The sequence below is a fragment of the Aquarana catesbeiana genome, linkage group LG06 (assembly GCF_042186555.1).
Source record: "Aquarana catesbeiana isolate 2022-GZ linkage group LG06, ASM4218655v1, whole genome shotgun sequence".
Lineage (NCBI taxonomy): Eukaryota > Metazoa > Chordata > Amphibia > Anura > Ranidae > Aquarana > Aquarana catesbeiana.
The window spans coordinates 232,187,065-232,209,930 of NC_133329.1; the positions used below are offsets into that span (position 1 = coordinate 232,187,065).

General features: G+C 41.1%; 1 protein-coding gene across 1 annotated transcript; it reads left to right on the forward strand.

Moving 5' to 3' along the window:
* Positions 1-3,050, forward strand: LOC141146631 (hemoglobin subunit beta-3-like). The gene is made up of 3 exons (XM_073633042.1): positions 1-169; positions 1,288-1,510; positions 2,833-3,050. Exons 1-3 carry the CDS (start codon positions 78-80, stop codon positions 2,959-2,961), a joined length of 444 nt encoding a protein of 147 aa, XP_073489143.1. The 5' UTR covers positions 1-77; the 3' UTR covers positions 2,962-3,050.
* Positions 3,051-22,866: the final 19,816 nt, after the last annotated feature.

The following is a 22,866-nucleotide window of genomic DNA, read 5'->3' on the forward strand; positions in this document are numbered from 1 at the left end:
GGGAAGAAAGTTGTGTTTGCCATCCAACATCTACTTATTGAAGCAGGAGCTACTCTCATCTGACTTAATCCACCACCATGGTTCACTGGACTGCTGAAGAGAAAGCCGTCATCAACTCTGTGTGGCAGAAGGTCGATGTTGAACAGGATGGACATGAAGCACTTACCAGGTATAACAACTTCCCTTGGTGTTTTTACTTTTTCAGAATCTCTCTACTATATGTTACCAGTATCTTCTAACCTGAATCATTTAACAGTCTTCTAATATTTCCATGGTTTCAAATTGCAAAATGTATTTTAACTTAACAAAGAAATGAATGTGATACTTCATTGAATCATATTTGGGTTTGTCTAATAAGGCACTATGTAAAGTGGAATTCAATAGTTTTCCTTATTTATTGCATATTTTACACCTTTATTGTTTTTAGATTGACCAAATCCAATCATTGTAACTGTCAATTAGAAGAATATAAAGCAATGGGAAATCTTTCCAGTGGGGCCACAGACAGAAAAAAAAACAACAACCTGGGAGAGATTCCAACCTTTACCCACTCTATCCAAATAAAAAAAAAATAACCAGTTATTTACTGCTGTCTGTGTCCCAAATAGGTGTAACCACCTTTCCTGTTTGTCCTGGTCAGCATTATCACCTAGATTGAAAATGAGAGAGAATCCCAAGGCTTGAGTTGCCACCAGAACAGGAATGGATGGGAAATATTCTAATGGGGACACTAGTTCTGGTGACTGTCTAAGAGGAGATTTTCATCATTACAGAGACATTTCCTCTCACTTCCTGTTCTGGCTTTAGGACAGAAAGTGAAGGGAATCTCTCCAATGGGACAAAGGCAGAAAAAAATGGGGTTATATTCTTCCACTCTCTGGCTTGTTACGTTAATCTGTGTAATTATTTTAATTAAAATAATACTTTCAAAGTATCTTAGCAAAATGATAATTGTCATTTATTTATCTTTACTGATGTTTCTTTCTGTTATTTATTTTCCTTTCCTAAGATGGGACTTTCTGCATTATAGATACTGTAATAGTGTTAGTTTTGAAAGTAACAAATATCTTTACACAGTATGATTACATAATATTTTTTTTAGTATTCATATCCTTGCACACAAACAAACAAGTAATATTTGGTACAAGTTCACAGGTACATACTAGTCAGTCATACAGGTACTGCATCATACCCATGAAGTTGTATTTATTCATTGATGATGTATATATGTTTGAAGGTTCCTGGTGGAAAATATTAATCAAACATGTTTTCTTCCATTTTTCATAGGCTGTTTATAGTCTACCCCTGGACCCAGAGGTATTTCAGCACCTTTGGAGATCTCTCCAGTCCAGCTGCAATTGCTACAAATCCTAAGGTGCACGCACATGGCAAGAAGATTCTGGGAGCTATTGACAATGCCATCCATCACCTAGACAATGTGAAGGGCACTCTGCATGACCTCAGTGAAGAACATGCTAACCAACTGCATGTGGATCCTGAGAACTTTAGGGTATAAATCTTAATATTTTATTTAACACTGGGCTTGATTGCTTTCTATTGACCAAACAGAAATGTACTGTATGACCTTGTCACTTTTGTAAGTATATTTAAATCCAAAACTTTGCTCATTTTGAAGAGTAAGAAATAGTTAAGAACCCAAGCATTCCTTTTTTTTTTTTTTTTGCTGTCTGTGTATCATGGGGGGATTTCCACATGCTTCTTAGAGACTAAACAGGAAGTGTGAGGAAATCTCTAATGCCCTGTACACACGGTTGGATTTTCCGATGGAAAATGTGTGATAGAACCTTGTTGTCGGAAATTCCGACCATGTGTGGGCTCCATCACACATATTCCATCGGAATTTCCGACACACAATGTTTGAGAGCTTGCTATAAAATTTTCCGACAACAAAATCCGTTGTCGGAAATTCCGATCATGTGTACACAAATCCGATGCACAAAGTGCCGTGCATGCTCAGAATAAATTAGGAGACGAAAGCTATTGGCTACTGCCCTATTTATAGTCCCGCCGTACGCGTTTTACGTCACCGCGTTCATAACGATTGGATTTTCCGACAACTTTGTGTGACCGTTTGTATGCAAGACAAGTTTGAGCCAACATCCGTCAGAAAAAATCCATGAATTTTGTTGTCGGAATGTCCGATCAATGTCCGACCATGTGTACAGGGCATAAGGCTGGGTTTACATAAATGCAGATTGGATGCGTTTTTAACAGCATCCAATTCACATAACATGTGAGTGTGACCGACTTTCAATGGGGCCAGTTCACACATGTCTTGGCGGCTGCGGTTTTGAAAAGGGTGCTGTATGTTTTTTGGTCTGGTTCAGGTATAAATTAAGTGAAAAATTTGCACTTGAATTGCACCTGAACTGGTGAACAGAAACACACAGGACACCAGACTGCAAACCGCACCGCAGATATGTGAACCCAGCCTAAAGGATTTGGAAAACATAACTTCTTATACAGTTTTGAATTGATTATGTGCCCTCATTGGAAGATGACATATCACCTTCCGTACTCCTTCCCAAAGTAATAAAAAAAAAGTTATGGCTTTGAAATTGTCTTAATAACCAGAGTAATGGTCGATAGTAATCCACAGCAATTAATTCTTCTTCAGCAGCTCAAGGAATAAGTAACTACTGCTGATCTCTCTTTGGTTGTAGTATACTTTAACACATTTTCAAACTTTTTTGCGTTTTGCTTTGGGTAACTAAAAACACTGTTATATATTACTATTCTTCTAATTAAATAATTTGATAACGTAATGATTTGCTTACATACTAATAACAAAATGTTACTTTTTTTATGCAGCGTCTTGGAGAAGTGTTGATTGTTGTCCTGGGTGCCAAACTTGGAAAAGCCTTTAGTCCTCAAGTCGAGCAAGTATGGGAGAAGTTAATTGCTGTCCTGGTTGATGCTCTTAGCCACAGCTATCACTAAACTACAACATGAACAGAAAGCAGCATTGTTTCCACTATTAATTTGTGTTCCATTTGTAGCACGTGTAATAAAAAAAAAACCTGAACAAAGTTCCGTTCTCTAATGTCATATTTATTTGTAAATACTAAATTAACAATGTGGCCTGTAAATAAAAATAGGATTGTTTGGTGTATTTCCTAGATAGGCTAGTTGATTTCAGAGGACAAAGATAAAGAGGTTGATTTACTAAAGGCAAAAATACTGTGTCCTCTGCAAGTGCAGATGTTCCAGAGCTTAGTAAATGAGCAGAAGCTCTGCTGACTTCCACCACCCAATCATGTACAAGCAAAAATGCTCTTCTTATTATTTTCCTTGCACGTGATTGGGTATTCTTTGCAAAGCGAAGCCTTACCTCATTTACTAAGCTCTGGAGCAACTGCACTTGCAGAGGGCAACTTTGCAAAGTGCACAGTCTATTTGGCGTTAGTAAATCAACCCCAAAGAGTCTGGAATGGATTTTTCATGAATGCTATTCTTATCCTGGCCCTTAATGGTCTCTGCCAAGGGAGGACTGAAATGATTGTTCCTAGGGGGCAAACACAATCAACTAGTGCTTTCGTGGCAGGGACAGATTTCTGTGGGCTAAAAACAGTGTACCATACGATGTGTGTCATGGTACCACATTGCTAGGTGAGCATGGTAAAAAGCACATTTTCCAAAATGACATAGCTAATTAAAACACAATTTATCTTCCAGCATCAGCTTCCTTTAGCTCTCTCTGCATTTTGTCACATTACATCTCAGAGTCACAATGGAAGTTATTGATAAACATTTTTCCTCTACCAGACACTTTGATTGCAGGTCTGAACAAAAATTAATATAGCACTTAGAAGCTGTCATTACCCCCCTACCCCCTATTTAGAGACAAGCTGAATCTGGTTTTGGTATGAGACAGGTTCTACGAATAATACGAATAATGAAGTTTGTGTGCCAAATCTAAACCCCATTGAAGTCAAAGGGAGCTGACTGTTAAAAAATTGTAATGGCCATTTTCTATATTAAAAGACAAGAGATTGTTAAACAAATGGCCTAGGGGATGGACATTGCCTTGGGGAACATATACCAAACCAAAAAATGCTTTTTTACCACTTAAAGCCCACTGCATATATAAAGCAGCAGGGCGGCTCTATTGTGCGAAACAACGTACATAACCCCTTCCCTGCCAGTGTCATTTATACAGTGATCAGTGCATTTTTTTAGCACTGAAGTAAGGAAGAACCTAGTGCTGATAAGGTACGGTAATACCCCTCTGGATTTTATAGGCAGACCAGGTAATATAGTAAAAAAAGTGCTTTATTATAAATATACAATAAAATTGCAAATATCAAAAAAGAAATGTATATAATTACAAGAAAAGGTTTGTAACAAATATACTTAGGTTAACATTAGTATGAGACGCAGCTGTCCTATAGACAAAGCTGAGCTAGCAAGAGCACATACTGCATATATATCCTTATTATTTTTCATCTTTCCATTCTTAGAACAATTTATAAGTACTCCTCTTTCTTATACTCCTTTTTTTGTTTTTCTCTTTTTTATACATGTACAGAGAACCATATACAGTAATCTACTGCAGTGTACATCAAGATTTCATCTATTTTTTGGTCAGGATTTTGGCTAGCGTTTATTACTCCACACGCCTGAAGTCCTTGCAACTGGGACACTTGCAGCTTCTCTGCTCTCTTGTCCTTTCTGTACATGCCCTTCCATCTCTTTTTCACCTGGCATATTATCGAGGCCCTGGTCTTGCAATATATATCCGTGGGAACCCAATTTGGGCCCCCCTTGGTTGCTTTTATGAACGATTGGTTCATCTCTGTAAGTATAATCTCTTTAGCTGTTATACTGATATTAAACATGATTGGAGGTACATGTCTTATGGACTATAAAGCACTCTCTTTTATTGTTTAATTATCATAGATTTAACTGTTATATCAATTTATTACTATACTAATGTATCATTGTATTTACATCCTAGAATACTTATGATTCTCTATAGAAAAATGACATAAGCCTCCAAAGAAGGACTACAAGGTCCGAAACATGTCAGGCATCATTTGCATTATGTGCTCTTGCTAGCACAACTTTTTCTACAGGACAGGTGAGTCTCATACTGTTTACCTAAGTATAATTGTTACAAACCTTTTCATGTAATTGTAAACATTTCTTTTTTGCTATTTGCAATTTTACTGTATATTTATAATAAAATACTTTTTTTTACTATATTACCTGGTCTGCCTATACAATCCAGAGGAGTATTACCGTGCCTTATCAGCACTAGGTTCTTCTTTTTTCTTGTTTCCTATTGGATCAGTCAGACCAGGTGTCTTACACGCACCACCAACCCCTGCCTCATCAATTTTTTTTTGGACTGATCAGTGTATTGGTGTCACTGGTCCCCAAAAAGTGTCACTTAGGTTCAGATTTGTCCACCGCAATGTCGCAGCCCCGCTAAAAATTGCTGATCGCCACTATTACCAGTAAAAACAATAAAAAAAAAAAGTAAAGTCCATAAATCTATCCCATGGTTTGTAAAAACTATAACTTTTGCGCAATCCAATCAAAATACACTTATTGGGATTTTTTTACCGAAAATACAGTATTTCACAAAAGTGAGTACACCCCTCACATTTTTCTAAATATTTTATTATATCTTTTCATGTGACAACACTAAAGAAATGACACTTTGTAAGGTAGTGAGTGTACAGCTAGTATAACAGTGTAAATTTTCTGTCCCCTCAAAATAACTAAGCACACAGCCATTAATGTCTAAACCGCTGGCAACAAAAGTGAGTACACCCCTAAGTGAAAATGTCCTAATTGGGCCCAAAATTTCAATCTTAACCCTCTTGGGCATGGAGTTCACCATAGCCTCACAGGTTGCCACTGGAGTCCTCTTCCACTCCATATGACATCACAGAGCTGGTGGATGTTAGAGACCTTGCGCTCCTCCACCTTCCCTTTGAGGATGCCCTACAGATGCTCAATAGGGTTTAGGTCTGGACACATGCTTGGCGAGTCTATCACCTTTACCCTCAGCTTCTGTAGTAAGGCAGTGGTTGTCTTGAAGGTGTGTTTGGAATCCTTATCATATTGGAATACTGCCCTGCGGCCCAGTCTCCGAAGGGAGGGGATCATCCTCTGCTTCAGTATGTAACAGTACATGTTGGCATTCATGGTTCCCTGAATGAACTGTAGCTCCCCAGTGCTGACAGCACTTATGCAGCCCCAAACCATGACCTTCCCACCACCATGCTTGACTGTAGGGAAGACACACTTGTCTTTGTACTCCTCACCTGGTTGCTGCCACACACTTGACACCATCTGAACCAAATAAGTTTATCTTGGTCTCATCAGACCACAGGACATAATTCCAGTAATTCGTGTCCTTAGTCTGTTTGTTTTCAGCAAACTGTTTGCGGGCTTTCTTGTGCATCATCTTAAGAAGAGGCTTCCTTCTGGGACGACAGCCATACAGACCAATTTGATGCAGTGTGCGGCGTATATTCTGAGCACTGACAGGCTGACTCCCCACCCCTTCAACCTCTGCAGCAATGCTGGCAGCATTCATACATCTATTTCCCAAAGACAACCTCTGGGTATTATGCTGAGCTCGTGCACTCAACTTCTTTGGTCGACCATGGTGAAGCCTGTTCTGAGTGGAACCTGTCCTGTTAAACCACTGTATGGTCTTGGTCACCTTGCCGCAACTCAGTTTCAGGGTCTTGGCAATCTTTCAGATCCTCAGATAGTTCTTTGCCATGAGGTGCCATGTTGAACTTCCAGTAACCAGTACGAGAGAGTGAGAGCGATAACACCAAATTTAACACACCTGCTCCCCATTCACACCTGAGACCTTTTAACACTAACAAGTCACATGACACCAGAGGGAAAATGGCCAATTAGGCCCAATTTGGACATTTTCACTTAGGGGTGTACTCACTTTTGTTGCCAGTGATTTAGACATTAATGGCTGTGTGTTGAGTTATTTTGAGAGGACAGCCAATTTGCACTGTTATACAAGCTGTACACTCAGTACTTTACATTGTAGCAAAGTGTCATTTTGACTTTTTTTATGGATATGTATTATAGCAGAAAGTAAAAAATATAGTTTTTTTGTTTCAAATTTGTTGGTCTTTTTTTGTTTATAGCGCAAAACAAAACGCAGAGGTGATCAAATACCACCAAAAGGAAGCTCTGGCAGAGAGGAGAGATCAGGATAATTTGATTAACAATACAACAGGTTCCAAAACTATGAGCACCCCCCCCCCCCCCCAGAGCAACAGAGCAGCACACTTTGTAACTACTTACTCCATGCAATATAATGACATTGTTAAGATTATCAGGCAGTGTCTTCCCATTTTATTTGCAGACAGGGCACTATATGACATTCTTCGGTAGGGATGCAGTTTTTAAAGCAGGAAAGGACCCACTCTGGGATCAATGCTGTCCCCAAGCCTCCTTCGCTTTCACAATCAACACTCTTCCAATACATGGTTGAGTGTTACAGGTTCATATCCATGTGGTTTAAACACATGTAAACAGTGTAGCAGACACAAGAAGAGTAAAACTGTAACCACCTGTTCAACAGGCAAGACATATTCCCTCAAAAATGACAATAACTGTAATTTCAAATCGATGGTATATTTCATAGAATGTAGTGCTTGTCGGATTCAATACATATGTAAGCTTTATTTTAACCCTTTATCAAGCAAAATACGTGATAATAGGAAAAAATAGTGGCGTTAAATAAATGTTTGTTCAAACCAAAGTGACTTATATCTAAAAATCACTAAATGAACATGTGAATATAGAATAATCACTAAATGAATATGTGAATAAACAATAATCACACCCTGTGACAAGTAAAAAAAAAATATATAAAATATATAAAATATGTTATCACAAAATATAGTCCATAAATTGTTTACATGACTCCAAAAACAATGTGAAATCTTCCTGTTCCATCCACCACACCAGTGTGCCAGTGATTCCACTCCCCTAATGAAACGCACTCACCGAATTTAAATGCCTACACTTTCGTGTTAGGCTTAGACGCTTATAAACCGCATGGATAGGGTTTTAAATGAATATCCAAGATCCAACCGTGTATATCAGATAGTTCTCCACATGTAAATAATGATAAAAGAGCTCCAATAGTGAAATACCATAAAAACCAGTGTATTAAAATGCACTTCACATTTTCAACCATTAAACTCACATTTGCAAACTTGAAAACCAGCAAAAGAAATCACAGCAAATCTTTAAGCAGCAATAAAACAGCGGATCTTGTGGTCTCGGCGGACCCGAGGTGTGCTGGTGTGTAAACAACTCTCACCCCTTCCTTGGTCCTGGATCTCAGCTCGCTCATCCACTTCCTAGTCCGAAGTTCAGCATCCTACGTCATTGATGATGATTGCCTTACAACCACGCCCCCGACATGTTTCATCACACAGACTTAATCATCGGATTGGCTGAATGGCACGACAATCATTCCTTATATACCCTTAACACTAATAGATCGCTGCTATCTGTACTGCGCATGTGCACACCTCGTGTCCCCGCAGCGGCAATATCCGGACATTTACATCAAGAGAGAACAACTATAAAGGGGCAAATGTTCTTGCAGTTTATAAATACATGATCAATTTGACGCCCCAATATAGATTACTTTATCAAGAGCTTGTATGATAAGATGATTGCTAGTATCTTACTAATGAGCATAAACGGCGTTGAATATACACATTCATGTAGTGTGCAGACCACATAATTTGTTAACATACAGTTATTATTGATTAAAATAATAATGAACATTATCAAATCTCACAATAATTTTTTTTTTTCATAAATAAGCAACAAGAAGAAGCTGGACCAATCTAGTAATGGCTTAGTTTAAAGGCCAGAACTAGGGAAAAGATATACGCCAACAACGTATACTCACTCACCCAGTGGTGGGTGAGTGAGACAATCATCCATTGTTCAAAAGGCAACCACTGGTAGGTGCCAGAAAATGAAAATATCAAGACCCCTCTCCCCCACCACTTTAGAACAGAGTGTACCAGACACCAAAAAAAATCTCTAAAGGGTACTAGCCAACACTCCATGTAACTGCTCTTAAAGCAGAGCAGATTGCAATATATTTCACCCACCCTATTGGAAACGAAGAGACAGAGCTAAATACTGAATGAAATAAATAATAGTAAAAATAAAAGTACAAATAAAAATAAAAATGAATATAAATATAGATATAAACTTAAAATTAAAATAAAAAGAAAATAAAGTAAAGTAAAATAAAGTCCAAATGCACAGTTCCCTAAACATTACTAATAAAGCAGTTCAAATCGACTTCTATAGCCCCTAGGGGCAAGACATTTAAAAAGGAAAATCCAGCGGGTTTCCCTTTGAGATAAATCTCTTACATGATTAGAGCCCCTCCAAGATGGATAAATGCAATCAATCCCGCAATATTGCAGCAAAGAAGGGTCCTGGTTGTGTTTTTCTCTGAAATGAAGGGAAACGCTGTGAAACTTAAAACCATTTTTTATGATCATTGGATGTTCAGCTATGCGGACCTTTAGAAGTCTCGTATGCCCCGTACACACGGTCGGATTTTCCGATGGAAAATGTCTGATCGGAGCGTGTTGTCGGAAATTCCGACTGTGTATGGGCTCTATCGGACATTTTCCATCGGATTTTCCGACACACAAAGTTGGAGAGCAGGAGATAAAATTTTCGGACAACAAAATCCAATCGCGTCAATTCCGACCGTGTGTGGCCTGTTCCGACGCACAAAGTGCCATGCATGCTCGGAAGAAATTTCGACACGAAACAGCTCGGTCAGGTAAAATTAGCGTTCGCAATGGATACAGCACTTTCGTCACGCTGCAATGTTAAAAATGGTTTAATACAGCGCACTCTCTTCTTCTTTATAATGTGACAAGAATTAAGTAGTTTTGCTGCTCATATTCACACACACTTCTCACAAACTTATTGTTTTGTTTTTTTCTTGGGATTCCCTGAATATATTGTTATTTGTCACATCTGACATACATTTTTTTGTTTTTTTGTTTTATTTATTTTTTTTATTTAAAGCCATTTTACGTTTAGATTTTATGTTTGTATTTTTTCCAAGGCTGATCTTTGTTTAATGTTATTTTTAGTTTTACTCCAGACTATTTTTGTGTGTGTTTTGTGTGTCAAGTTACCACAACACCATTGATATCTTTTGTTGTTTAATCTCAAGGAGATTGTTGTTGGTGTCCCTTGTTAATTTTACATTGTATATTTGAAATGTACCTGAATCCTCACAAACCATCTGTCCTTTTTGAAGTAAAACACACATAGGCAAGTATAATTCAAAACAAAAATCCTTTATTAAGGGCTCAGAACCAAACAAAGAGGGAGGCAAAGAGGGAGGCAATGCTGGGACAACAGGAGAAATTAGTGAAGCCTTGGACCCCCAGGGCAGACATCCATTCTTGAACATCAAAATTGGTGGCCTGAGGAGTCCATATGTAAGGGAGGGCAGTCTGGTCCAGAAGTCGCAGAGATCCGGCAAAAAGCAGATGACATCTGTGTCCCCAGGCTGTGGTACCACAAGAGGCTGCATCTTTTGGCTGACCAGACTGGATCCAGGGTCCTCACTTTCTGGTCTTCCTTCCACGTTTCATTACGGGCTGTGGCTGTGCTGTTGGAGATGTGGCAGGAGGAGGAGTAGGACCTGGAGAAGGAGGAGGACTTGGAGGACCTTGAGGAGAAGGAGGAGGAGGACCTGCAGGAGGAGGAGGAGGACTATGCGTGAGTTCACAAAGGTGTGTCTCAGATGTAATTTGGGCCCTCATACCTTTATTAAGAGCCTCCAATATGAGCGACTCACACATGAGTTGTTGTCCCTCCTCCATCCTCTGCATTTTAGAGGCAATGATGGCAGCGAAGTCATCCTCCACGGTGTGTGGTGCTCCCAGGGCCTCTGTAGCCCTCCAAAAGAGGCCTATGGCAGCCTCCTCTAGGGCACTCCTCCTCCTGCCACTTTCTCTTTCCAGGTGTAGGGGAGGGACCTGCAGACCAGGCAGCCGGCTCGGCCCGGCCACCTCCTGGCTGAGACTTCCCTGTGTATGAAAAAGGGACATGGTTTTAGTTTTTGCTTCATCAATCACAATCATAAATTAGTACTCCAAACTAACATCTAGTTAACATCATTGATTGGACAAGCAGAAATATTTAGAGGAATGCTATACCTGGCTCAAGCTGGGATCCTCCACATGTTGCTGCCTGGAAGGCCCAGGTTGGGCGTCAGAAGCTTCAGCTGGAGGGGAAGGAAGAGTGGAAGGAAGACTGGAGAGGGATGACCTGGGTTCAGTCTGGCCTGCCAGAAAATGCAGCCAGTCATAGTACCGCATCCTGGGGACATAGATGTCATCTGCTGCTCCGGATCTCTGCGAATCCTGGACTTTCTGGCGCTCCCTTACATATGTGCTCCTCAGGCCACCAATTAGGATCTTTAAATATGTGATGTCTGCCGTGGGGATCACCTTCTTCACAATTTCCAACAATTGATCCAGCGCTGCCTTCCTCTTTGTTTGGTTCCTGTAAAGTGGGTGGTTGATCTCCCACAGACAGGGCAGCTCCCTGAACATGTCAATGAATATTGACATGAAGTCATTATCTTGTAATAAGATATCCATGTTCACTGCAAGACACAACACAAGACAAAGCCTAATGTCAGACCAAACTCTCCTAATCCTGTTACAATATAGGCCTCAATCTAGAAGCAGTATAGGCACAAGTATGTCTCTTACCTTCATTCTTACGATCCTCCTTCCTCCACTCACAGATCCTACATAATACGCACGTGTGTTACGCTTTATACACACTGCGCATGCGTGTAACTCCGCCCGCCCCTGACGTTCTTTCTAGTCTATTCCCCGCCCCTTTTCATTCGGCGCAGTGGGTGAAGAGCACATGGCGGAGTCACAGCAGGTGCGTACTAATTACAGGAACGAGGAGGAGGAGGAGGAAAGCCCAGATCCGGACACGTCCGATCCAGAAGGAGAAGATTTAAGGCCACAAATATGTCCTTTGGGGAGATGTTGGAGATGGTCGACATCCTGAAGAAGGCCGACTATGATGGAAAGTATGGGCCTTACCCCAACCCCAATATCAGAAAGGCCAAGATCATTGCGAAAGTGGTCAAAAGTCTGCACAGGAATTTCGGGGTACGACGATCGAAAGATCAGCTCAGGAAGCGGTGGTCGACCTGAAATTAAGAGAGCCCGAGCAGTACCGAAAGATCTGGAGAGTGCTGCAAAAAAGTAAGTAGTTGTGCTGTGTTCCTATTCTTTTTGTCTTTATTACGTTCGTGCTGCTCCATATGCTTTTCTTAATTGTTGTACAGTTTAAAATGTCAATTTTAATGTTCATGGGCCCATTATTCGTTCGTATCAAACATTTTTTTTTCGGCCTCTAAAACACCATTGTTTAGGCCATATGCATTTTCCTACATTTTTTAGGGCCTACTTGGATGCAAAATATTTGGTTGTGTAGATGGTTTTGTTACTAGAATGAAATGCAAACTAGATTCTGTGTAAGGAGAGGACACTCAGCAGCTGGTTACACATCTGGACACTGGAACACTAGTGTGGGACACAAGAACACCCTTTTTATTAGGGGGCCACACAGGTGCTCCAGTGTATACTATAGGGGGGTAACCATCTGTGAAGCTTGTACAAAACAGGTAAAGTATTGCAGGTTGACAAAGGACACTAAAAAAGCGACATCTTGGAACTCTGCTAAAATTGACAATTGTACACCACTTCCAAGCAATGTTTCCTATTTATAGTTCTGCCATCAAATATCTGTGTGCTAATTATACCATTTTTGTTTTACATAAGGGAGAAAAGACTCGGAGGACACCCCTCATCCGAGGAGACCAGAGACCCCCCACCTCTGGAAGAAGGTGAAATACCCCCAACACAAGTGGAGCAGGAGGAGGAAGAAGATGTGGTGGAAATTGGCACCACAACAGGTGAGTGTCTGCGACCACAGGCTCAGGTAAGAGATGGATGCTGGCAGATTTTTGATACCTGTTTTTGTTTGGTTTCTCTCTTTTTAGGTGATCGTGAGGTTATGGATCGAGATCCTTTCACATCAGAAAGTGCCCAGATCCTGATCGGGGAGATAATGGGGTGTAATTTAGAATTGGAAAACATCAAGAAAAAAATCAATGATGTGATTCAAAAAAATAATAACATCATTGATGTTTTGGGGCGAATTTAAAACCCCACAAAATCTCTTTTTTTTGTGTGTGGTACAATCTTTTACATTTTTTAGCGATGTTTCGAAATGCCAAATTTGGAGGATGCACACAGTGTGCCAACATATGCTATCTGCCATCACGGGAGATCAATGGACGCGTTTTGGGGGTGCAACCCCTTCCTCAATAATAAAGTAGCGGTGAGGAAGGGGTTGCTCCCACAAAACACGTCCCTTTATCCCCCGTGATGGCAGCTAGCACATGTTGACATTCGTAAATTGGTGTGCATCTTCCAAATTTGGCTTTTCAAGGGGTGACTTCACCCCATCTGAACGCAATATCAAACACAGTTCCTAAATACTCATGTCTGATATTGCCTTCAAGTTTTACCATATGTGAACTTTGTAAGTTCAAGATTGTTGTGTTTCTTGTTGGTTTTACACAGGCCTGTTTTATCGTAAATGGACATTTCTATTTTTGATAATGCCACCCCAAAAATTGTTATACAACAAACATGTTGGTTTGTTTTAAAAACCGTTTCTAAATGCACATGTGATTGTGCAGGTATTAAAAAGTTTGTTAATCAAGAATGTGTGGATTATTGTCTCAACGCTACAACACTTTTGTGGTGATGTCATTGCTGTTTTCTGAGAAAATGGTGGTTATTTCCTAAGGGCAAATCCTCTTTGCACTACAAGAGCATTTTCAGTGCAGTTTCAAGAGCACTTGTAGTATAAAAAGTGTATACGCCTTTAGTAAATAACAGCCAACAGTGCTTTGTATAAGGTTACAGAATCACGCCATTTTCAGGACTCCACACATTGCTGTCAGGGTCAGCTAAAACAAACACAAGCAGTAAATGTCACCAAAGATTAAATTTAAACTCAAGGTATCTTAACCGGACATCACGGGCACTCAGGGAGGGCAAGCCAGGACGGCCACTTTCAAGCGCCGTCAGGGTTGTATCATGTAGATTTCCGGCCTCAGGCCCAACTGAGCCAGCATAGTTGGCAGAATGTTGGCGTAAAAAGTTATGGAGAACACAGCACACCAGGATTAGATGATTACGTTTATACTCTGCCATATGGATGGGTGTCACAAATAGGCTGAACCGGCTGGCCAGGATTCCAAATGTGTTCTCCACCACTCTTCTGGCTCTGGCCAGCCGGTAATTAAAAACCCTCTGTTCCGAGGTGAGGGTCCTCATCGGGAATGGCCGCATAAGATGGTCCCCCAGCGCAAATGCTTCATCCGCAACAAAGACAAATGGGAGTCCTTCCACATTGTCCTCTGGAGGTGGCAAGTCCAAGCTGTCATTCTGGAGATGCCTGTAGAACTCCGTCTGGGCGATGACTCCACCATCGGACATCCGGCCATTCTTCCCCACATCCACATACAAGAAGTCGTAAATAGCTGACACCACCGCCAACATCACAATACTATTGAACCCCTTATAGTTGAAATAGTACAACCCCGAGTTGGGTGGTGGGACGATGTGGACGTGTTTCCCATCAATTGCCCCTCCGCAGTTAGGAAAGTCTCACCGCTGGGCAAAGTGGGAGGCCACAGTCTGCAATTCCTGTGGCGTGGAAGGAAAGTGTTGAGGAAAACAAAAATAATTTACTATTTTTGCACATAAACATGGCAAGCAGATTAGGCACAAACATTCTTGGCCAACCTCCAGATAACATTTATTAAGGGGAAATTAACACCAAAGTATTCAACCTCCCCACCTCTCATGGGCCATTTCTAACATTATAGGGGGGGCGGAATCGTGGACAGGTAACCCTCTTCACTTCATTGAGAGATGAATGCCTAAATACAGGGTATTACTTGTAACAGCCCCTCCTTAGTTACACTATTGGCAGCCCACTGGACAGGTAAGAAGTGTCATAATACAAAGATATAAATACACACTGTACACATTTGAGGACATTTGGACATTCTGATATTACCTATCAAGATAATAATAGAATACAAAAACTTTAAACAGTACCATTTGAAAGTATACAGGCAGGCCCTTGCACTACATGCTTTGGGGAATTCATCCATACATCTGACCACAAAAGAGATGGGTATAGTGTGTATGGGTTTGGCAAAGTCAGCAGATAGATGATTGAGGATAGATAGAGAATTGGGATCAGCTGACTTAGCAGTTGGGGGGAGGGAGGGTTTAGAAAAATGATTTGGGGACACTACAAAAAACCCTCTGGCACTCTGCCTGAATTTAAAGCACAAATCAAATTTCTAAACATTTTAGGGGGTGTTTGGGGTAAAGCACAACTATGGAGCTGATAAAATACATTGTTCAGTGACTACATGAGGTGAATATAGGGGCAGGAGAGCATGTTGGGGAGGTTATTGAAGGCAGATATGTATGAAGGACTTAAAAAATAAATACCTAAAAAACCGGCATGCATGAGGACAAAGGGGACATTCACAGCATATTACAATCATGGTAATTAGGGAATGAGGAAAGAAATACAAGATATTAGCAAACATTCAATACAGTACAATAAAATGTGATATTAAAGGATAAAAATCTTACCTTCATATACTCCTTCTGCAGGACCTGGATGATGGCAGAACAGGTCTCTGGGATAATGATACCCAGAGCCTGGGGGGAGATGCCTGTCGAGAACTTGAGGTCCTGCAGGCTTCTCCCTGTCGCCAAGTACCGCAGGGTAGCGACGAGCATCTGCTCCGGAGTGATGGCTTGCCTCATGCAGGTATCCTGCCTGCTGATATAGGGGGTCAGCGAAGCCAGCAGACGGTGAAACATGGGGTCCATCATCCTGAGAAAGTTCCTAAAATCATCAGGATTATTCTCACGGATCTCATGGAGCAAAGGCATATGAGAGAACTGGTCACGCTGAAGCAACCAATTCTTGGTCCATGAACTCCTCCCCACCCTGTTCATGGAATGGACTTGTGTCAAGGTCAGGACCCCAACACCAAGCCCCCGCACAGCACGAACTCTACGAGGAGTACATATACGCAACATGGCTAGAAAACGGTCGGCTGCTCAGAACGAAATAACAGAACGCACTGAAGAACAGCAAGGCCTGTGAAGAGCAACCTGAAAAACAGTAACGAACGAACAAGAACACAATGACTACTTAAAGTCACGCAGAACTTGCTTGCACGCACTGAAGAGCAGATACAAACCCACAAGCACATACTGAACGGCAGAAAACGATCTGAAAGTCACGAGTCTGAAAAAGCGCGAATCGTCTCTCACCAAACTTTTACTAACACGAGATTAGCAAAAGGAGCCCAAAGGGTGCCGCGCTTGGTTCTGAACTGGCCTTTTCTAGTCTCGTCGTACGTGCTTGACGTCACCGCGTTCTTGGCGATCGGAAATTCTGACAACTTTGTGCGACCGTGTGTACGCAAAACAAGTTTGAGCCAACATCCGTCGGGAAAAATCCTAAGATTTTGTTGTCGGAATGTCCGAACAAAGTCCGACTGTGTGTACGGGGCATAAGTCATCCCCACATAAAATAATCCGCAAGGACACCATAGTAGATAGACCACATATGACGAATTGCAAGTGATGAACTCCTTAGTTTCAAAGATTTCACCCTCAGCATTCGTGATCCTAATAATCCCCCTATTACTGACCCTCACTGTTCTACAGCACACACATTTTCTGCAGCAGTAGAAGCCCTTCAAATTAATTTTTAGTATTTGTTGATCAGGAGGGTCCAAGATTTTCTTCACCACCTGATCTCCAAAATTTGGGGCTCTCCTGTAGATGAATTTCAGTTGTGGGGGTATTATTTCACCAAGATGTCTATCCCTACATAGGATGTGCCAGTATTTCCTAAAAATGGTTTCCACTCCCCTATACTGGAAGTGGAAATTTGATATGAATTTAATATTGAGTTCCTTCTGGTTCAATTCAACCTCACTTAAATTGAATATACCGGTGTTTATGTGTCCCTCATTTGTTTTTTTGGATTGCTTGCACTTCCCTGCCCTGCATCCCCTTCCTCTCTTTGGAAGGGTAATGTCCAAGTTAATAGAGGTGGACATTATAGTGTTATGAACCATTCACCAAGGCCTCCACAACAAGAGAGAGGGGGATACCCACAATTAAATTATGGCTATGGTTATCAGTCCCCCCGAACCCATAGGGGAAATATATCACAGAATTACCATACCCAACCGAATCACCAACCCTGGCAACATTATCATCCCCCACCCAATCATTACCCTGATCCAAGAAATGAAATATCTATGTATAATAGATACCAACAGATAGCGGATGAGGATTATTATGGGGGTTACCAACAAAACTCACCTTTTTGGGGAGGGGAGGGAGAGGAGGAGGGACACCAAGGAGGAATACTCATCCAGTCAACCACAGAGGAGTAGGAAGGGAGGGGTCTCTCCTCCACCACCCCCTAAACAAAGAAGGAATACCCTTCCAAAGAGAGGAAGGGGATGCAGGGCAGGGAAGCGCAAGCAATGCAAAAAAACGAATGAGGGAAAAATAAACACCAGTATACTCAATTTAAGTGAGGTTGAATTGAACCAGAAGAAACTCAATATACTTCATTTAGGCTTGAAATGTGCACCAAAGAAGGTTATAAACAAATTTGAGGTCTATATAGACACGCATAAGTTTATTAGGACCTTAAATATGAAAAAATATTTTCTAAGCCAACCGACGGACCCTGCAAAGAGAATGTCCAGTGTAACACATAAAGTAGATAGTGGCTTAAAAAATAAGTCAATTTTTAATCCCCAAAATCCAAGTAACCATTCCATGGAGGTATTTAAAAGCCTGGTGTTGAAGGATATTGAGGATTTGTCCCCAATAAAAAGGGTTAATCCTGAGTATATTAGAGAAGGCATTAAGTCCTTGGAAGATAAGAAAAATATAATTATCCGGCCTACAGACAAGGTGTGGGGGGGGGGGTTGTGGTTATGGATAAACCATATTATCATAACCAGTTGGTGGAACTTTTGGGAGACAAGAGACTAGCATCCGACCCAACAGAGCCCTATAGAACCCAGTTAAATTCCTTGGTTGAGTGGGGCTATGGAATTAACGCCCTCAACCTGAAAGAAAAGAAATACTTGGTCCCTAGTGCATGTAGAATCCCAGTCATCTACACACTACCCAAAATCCATAAGGATACACAAACTCCGCCAGCACGACCAATTGTGAACGGTATTGGGTCAGTGACTGCGAGGCTGGGTGAATACTTAGACAAGTTTCTTCAGCCCAGTGTCAAAGTAACAAAAGCTTATCTGAAGGACACATCTGAGTTGTTACGACTATTAGAACTAGTTGAATTAAGTAAGCCTCTGAAACACATTTGGTGACGGCTGATGTGGCCTCGCTGTACACCATATTTCAGCATGAGGACGCAGCCTTAGCCCTTAATTGGGTGCTAATTAGAAGGGACGACATTCCACACATGCAAAAATGTTTCTTGGGCCAAGTACTTGACTTTTGCATGTCGCATAATTACTTTTGGTTTAATGACCAATTCTTCTCTCAACAGGTTGGTGTGGCTAGGGGCTAAATATGCGCCCAGCCTAGCCAACCTGTTCATGGCTGAATGGGAGGATAGGCGTATATTCAGTAGTCATAGACCCCAGTTGAAGTCTTACCGCAGGTTCATTGACGACCTCCTGTTCATTTGGGAGGGTTTGAGGGAATCTGTGGTGAAATTTCTGGAGGATCTAAACAAAAACACTAATAACATCAAATGGGATTACCAGATCAGCGAGAAAACAGTCAATTTTCTTGATGTCACTATTGCAAAGGATTTGATACCAAAGTATATTTCAAGCCTACGAACCGTAACAGTTACTTGTTCATCAGGAGTAGCTATCATCCTGCATGGATAAGGAACATTCCTAAGGGGCAAATGTTGCGGATCCGTAGGAATTGTTCTAAAATAGAGGACTACCACTTACAAGCCAATACTCTCAGAGATAAATTTAAACATGTTTGAAGAATGTATAAAGAATGTATGTATAAATACTACTCACAAGCCTCTGCCTGTTGTCCCATACACTGTGTTATTCTTTCACCTCCACGGCATCACTGCAGATGTCTGTGGTGTGAGTTGATATACCCTAAATGTAATAACATTTTGCAAACATGCTGCAATCACAATTAAGAATTAATGGCACCCCCCAGCGAGAAAAACACACAACAAAAGCGAGCACGAATGCACATTCCTGCTATGCTCAGGTGTGAAGGGGCGTAATAATGGCAGAGCTTTAAAAACCTGACAGAGGTTCAAATCCTTCCACATTCTGTCCAAAAATAAAAAAAACAAAGCTTAGGTTAGGCGTACCTTATTAAGCATTATTATGAATTTTCAGCAAAAAGTATACAGTACTGCGAAAAAGTAATTGCCCCCTAAACCTGATAACTGGTTGTGCCACCCTTGGCGGCAACTGTAATCAAGCATTTGCGATAACTGGCAATGAGTCTTTCACATTGCTGTGGAAGAATTTGGGCCCATTTCTTCTTTACAGAATTGTTTTAGTTCAGCCACATTGGAGGCTTTTCTAGCATGAGCGGCCTGTTTAAGGTCATGCCACGGCATTTCAATCGCACTTGAGTCCGGACTAAAACTAGGCCACTCCAAAACCTTAATTTTTTTTTTGAGCTATTAAGAAATGGACTTGCTAGTGTGTTTTGGATCATTGTCCTGCTTTATAACCCAAGTGTGCTTGAGCTTGAGATCACAACCTGATGGCTGGACATTCTCCTTCGGGATTTTCCAATAGAGCGCAGAATTCATGGTTCCAAGTCCTGAAGCTGCAAAGCAGCCCCAGACCATCATACTACCACCCCCATGTTCGACTGTTGGCATGATATTCTTTTTATGAAATGCTGTGTTTGATTTACGCCAGATGTAACGGGTCGAGATAAAAGTTCAACTTTTATCTCACCAGAGAATATTTGCCCAAAAGTACTGGGGATAATCAAGATGTTTTTTGGCAAATGTAAGACGAGTCTTTGTGTTCTTCTGGTCAGGGGCGTTTGCCTTGGAGCTCTCCCCGGGATTCAATTTTTGCCCAGTTTCTTTCTTATAGTTCAATCATGAACATTGACCTTAAAGTGGTGTTCCGGCCGAAATTATACTTTTTAAATAAAAATACCCCTAAAATGCACAAGCTTATTGTATTCTAGTAAAGTTAGTCTGTAAACTAAGGTCTGTTTTGTTAGTTTATAGCAGTAGTTTGTTATTTTATAAACTTACAGCAGGCCGTGGCTATCATAAGTGTGGGCATCTGAAGCCAGACTGTATTTCTTCCTGGATCTCATCCTTGCAGATCTCGTACATGCTCAGTGCAGCACAAGCAGTGTAATAGGTTTCAGGTCAGGTTTCCATAGCAACGGCAGTTTCAGAGGAAGTTGCCGCCCCTTCCCAGAAGGCACTGCAAACAGGAAATGATGCAATGGGCCGCGGCCAGGGAGGAGGAAGTGAAAAATGAATACAGCAGACATACAGTAGATGCTGAGAAAAAAATTAAAAAATATCCAATTTGTTTACAGTGCACAGTTTAGTGAGGGATGCTGAAGAGTTGTAAAAGTGGGTGGAACTCCACTTTAACTGAGGCAAGTGAGGCCTGCAGTTCTTCAGATGTTGTTCTGTGTTTATTTACAACCTCCTGGATGAGCCATCATTGTGCTCTTGGAATAATTTTGGTAGGAAGGCCCCTCTGGGTAATGTTCAACACTGTTCCAAGTTTTCTCCATTTGTTGATAATGGCTCTCACTGTGGTTCACTGGAGTACCAAAGCCTTAGAAATGACTTTGTAACCCTTTCCAGACTGTTCTTATCTGTTCTTATCTTAGATCTTTTAGAGTGTTTCACTTTGTCAGGTGACTTCTATTTAAGCGATTTCTTGATTCAACTGGTGTGGCAGTAATCAGGCCTCGGTGTAGCAAGTGAAATTTAATGCAGCTTTCCATAAAATGTAGTTAATCACAGTTCATTCATGATTTAGCAAGGGATGGGGCAATTACTCTTTCACAAAGGGCCAGACAGGTTTGACAGCTTTTATTCCCTTAAAAAATTAGATCTTTATTTAAAAACAGCGTTTTGTATTTACTCGGGTTATCTTGTTGTGTAATATTACATTTTTTTGATGATTTGAATCATTTAAGTGAGACAAATATGCAAAAAAAAATATATAGCATCTCACAAAAGTGAGTAAACCCCTCGCATTTTTATAAATATTTTATTATATCTTTTCATGTAACAACACTGAAAAAATTACACTTTTCTACAGCGTAAAGTAGTGAGTGTACAGCTTGTATAATAGTGTAAATTTGCTGTACCCTCAAAATCCCTCAAAATAACTCAACACACTTTAAAGAACTTTCTGAGGATCTGAAAAAAAGAATGGTTGCTCTACATAAAGATGGCCTAGGCTATAAGAAGATTGCCAAGACCCTGAAACTGAGCTGCCAAGACCATACGGTGGCCAAGACCATACCTCGGTTTAACAGGACAGGCTCCACTCAGAACAGGCCTCACTATGGTCAACCGAAGAAGTTGAATGCACATGCTCAGCATCATATCTAGAGGTTGTCTTTGGGAAATAGACGTATGAGTGCTGCCAGCACACTGCATCAAATTGGTCTGTCAACCCAAAAGGAAGCCTCTTCTAGAGATGATGCACAAGAAAGCCCACAAACAGTTTGCTGAATGCAAGCAGACTAAGGACATGGATTACTGGAACCATGTCCTCTGATGAGACCAAGATAAACTTATTTCTGAACTTGGTTCAGATGGTGTCAAGTGTGTGTGGCAGCAACCAGGTGCGGAGTACAAAGACAAGTGTGTCTTGCCTACAGTCAAGCATGGTGCTGGGAGTGTCATGGTCTGGGACTACATGAGTGCTGCCGACACTGGGGAGCTACAGTTCATTGAGGAAACTATGAATGCCAACATGTACTGTGACATACTGAAGCAGAGAATGATCCCCTCCCTTCGGAGGCTGGGTCGCAGGGAAGTATTCATGATAATAACCCCAAACACACCTCCAAGACGACCACTGCCTTGCTAAAGAAGCTGATGGTAAAGGTGATGGACTGGCCAAGCATCCCTCCAGACCTAAACCCTATTGAGCATCTGTGGGGCATCCTCAAATGGAAGGTGGAGGAGTGCAAGGTCTCCAACATCCACCAGCTCCTTGATGTCGTCATGAAGGAGTGGAAGAGGACTCCAGTGGCAACCTGTGAAGCTCTGGTGAACTCCATGCCCAAGAGGGTTAAGGCAGGGTTGGAAAATAATGGTGTCCACACAAAATATTGACACTTTTGGCTCAATTTGGACATTTTCACTTAGGGGTGTACTCACTTTTGTTGCCAACGGTTTAGAAATGAATGGCTGTATGTTGAGTTATTTTGAGGGGACAGCAAATTGACACTGTTATACAAGCTGTACACTCACTACTTTACATTGTAGCAAAGTGTCATTTCTTCAGTGTTGTCACATTAAAAGATATAATAAAATATTTACAAAAATGTGAGAGGTGTACTCACTTTTGTGATATACTGTACGTAGAAGAATACATGTTGCACTAAATTGATGAAGAAATTTGTTTTTTGACTTTTTTTATGGATA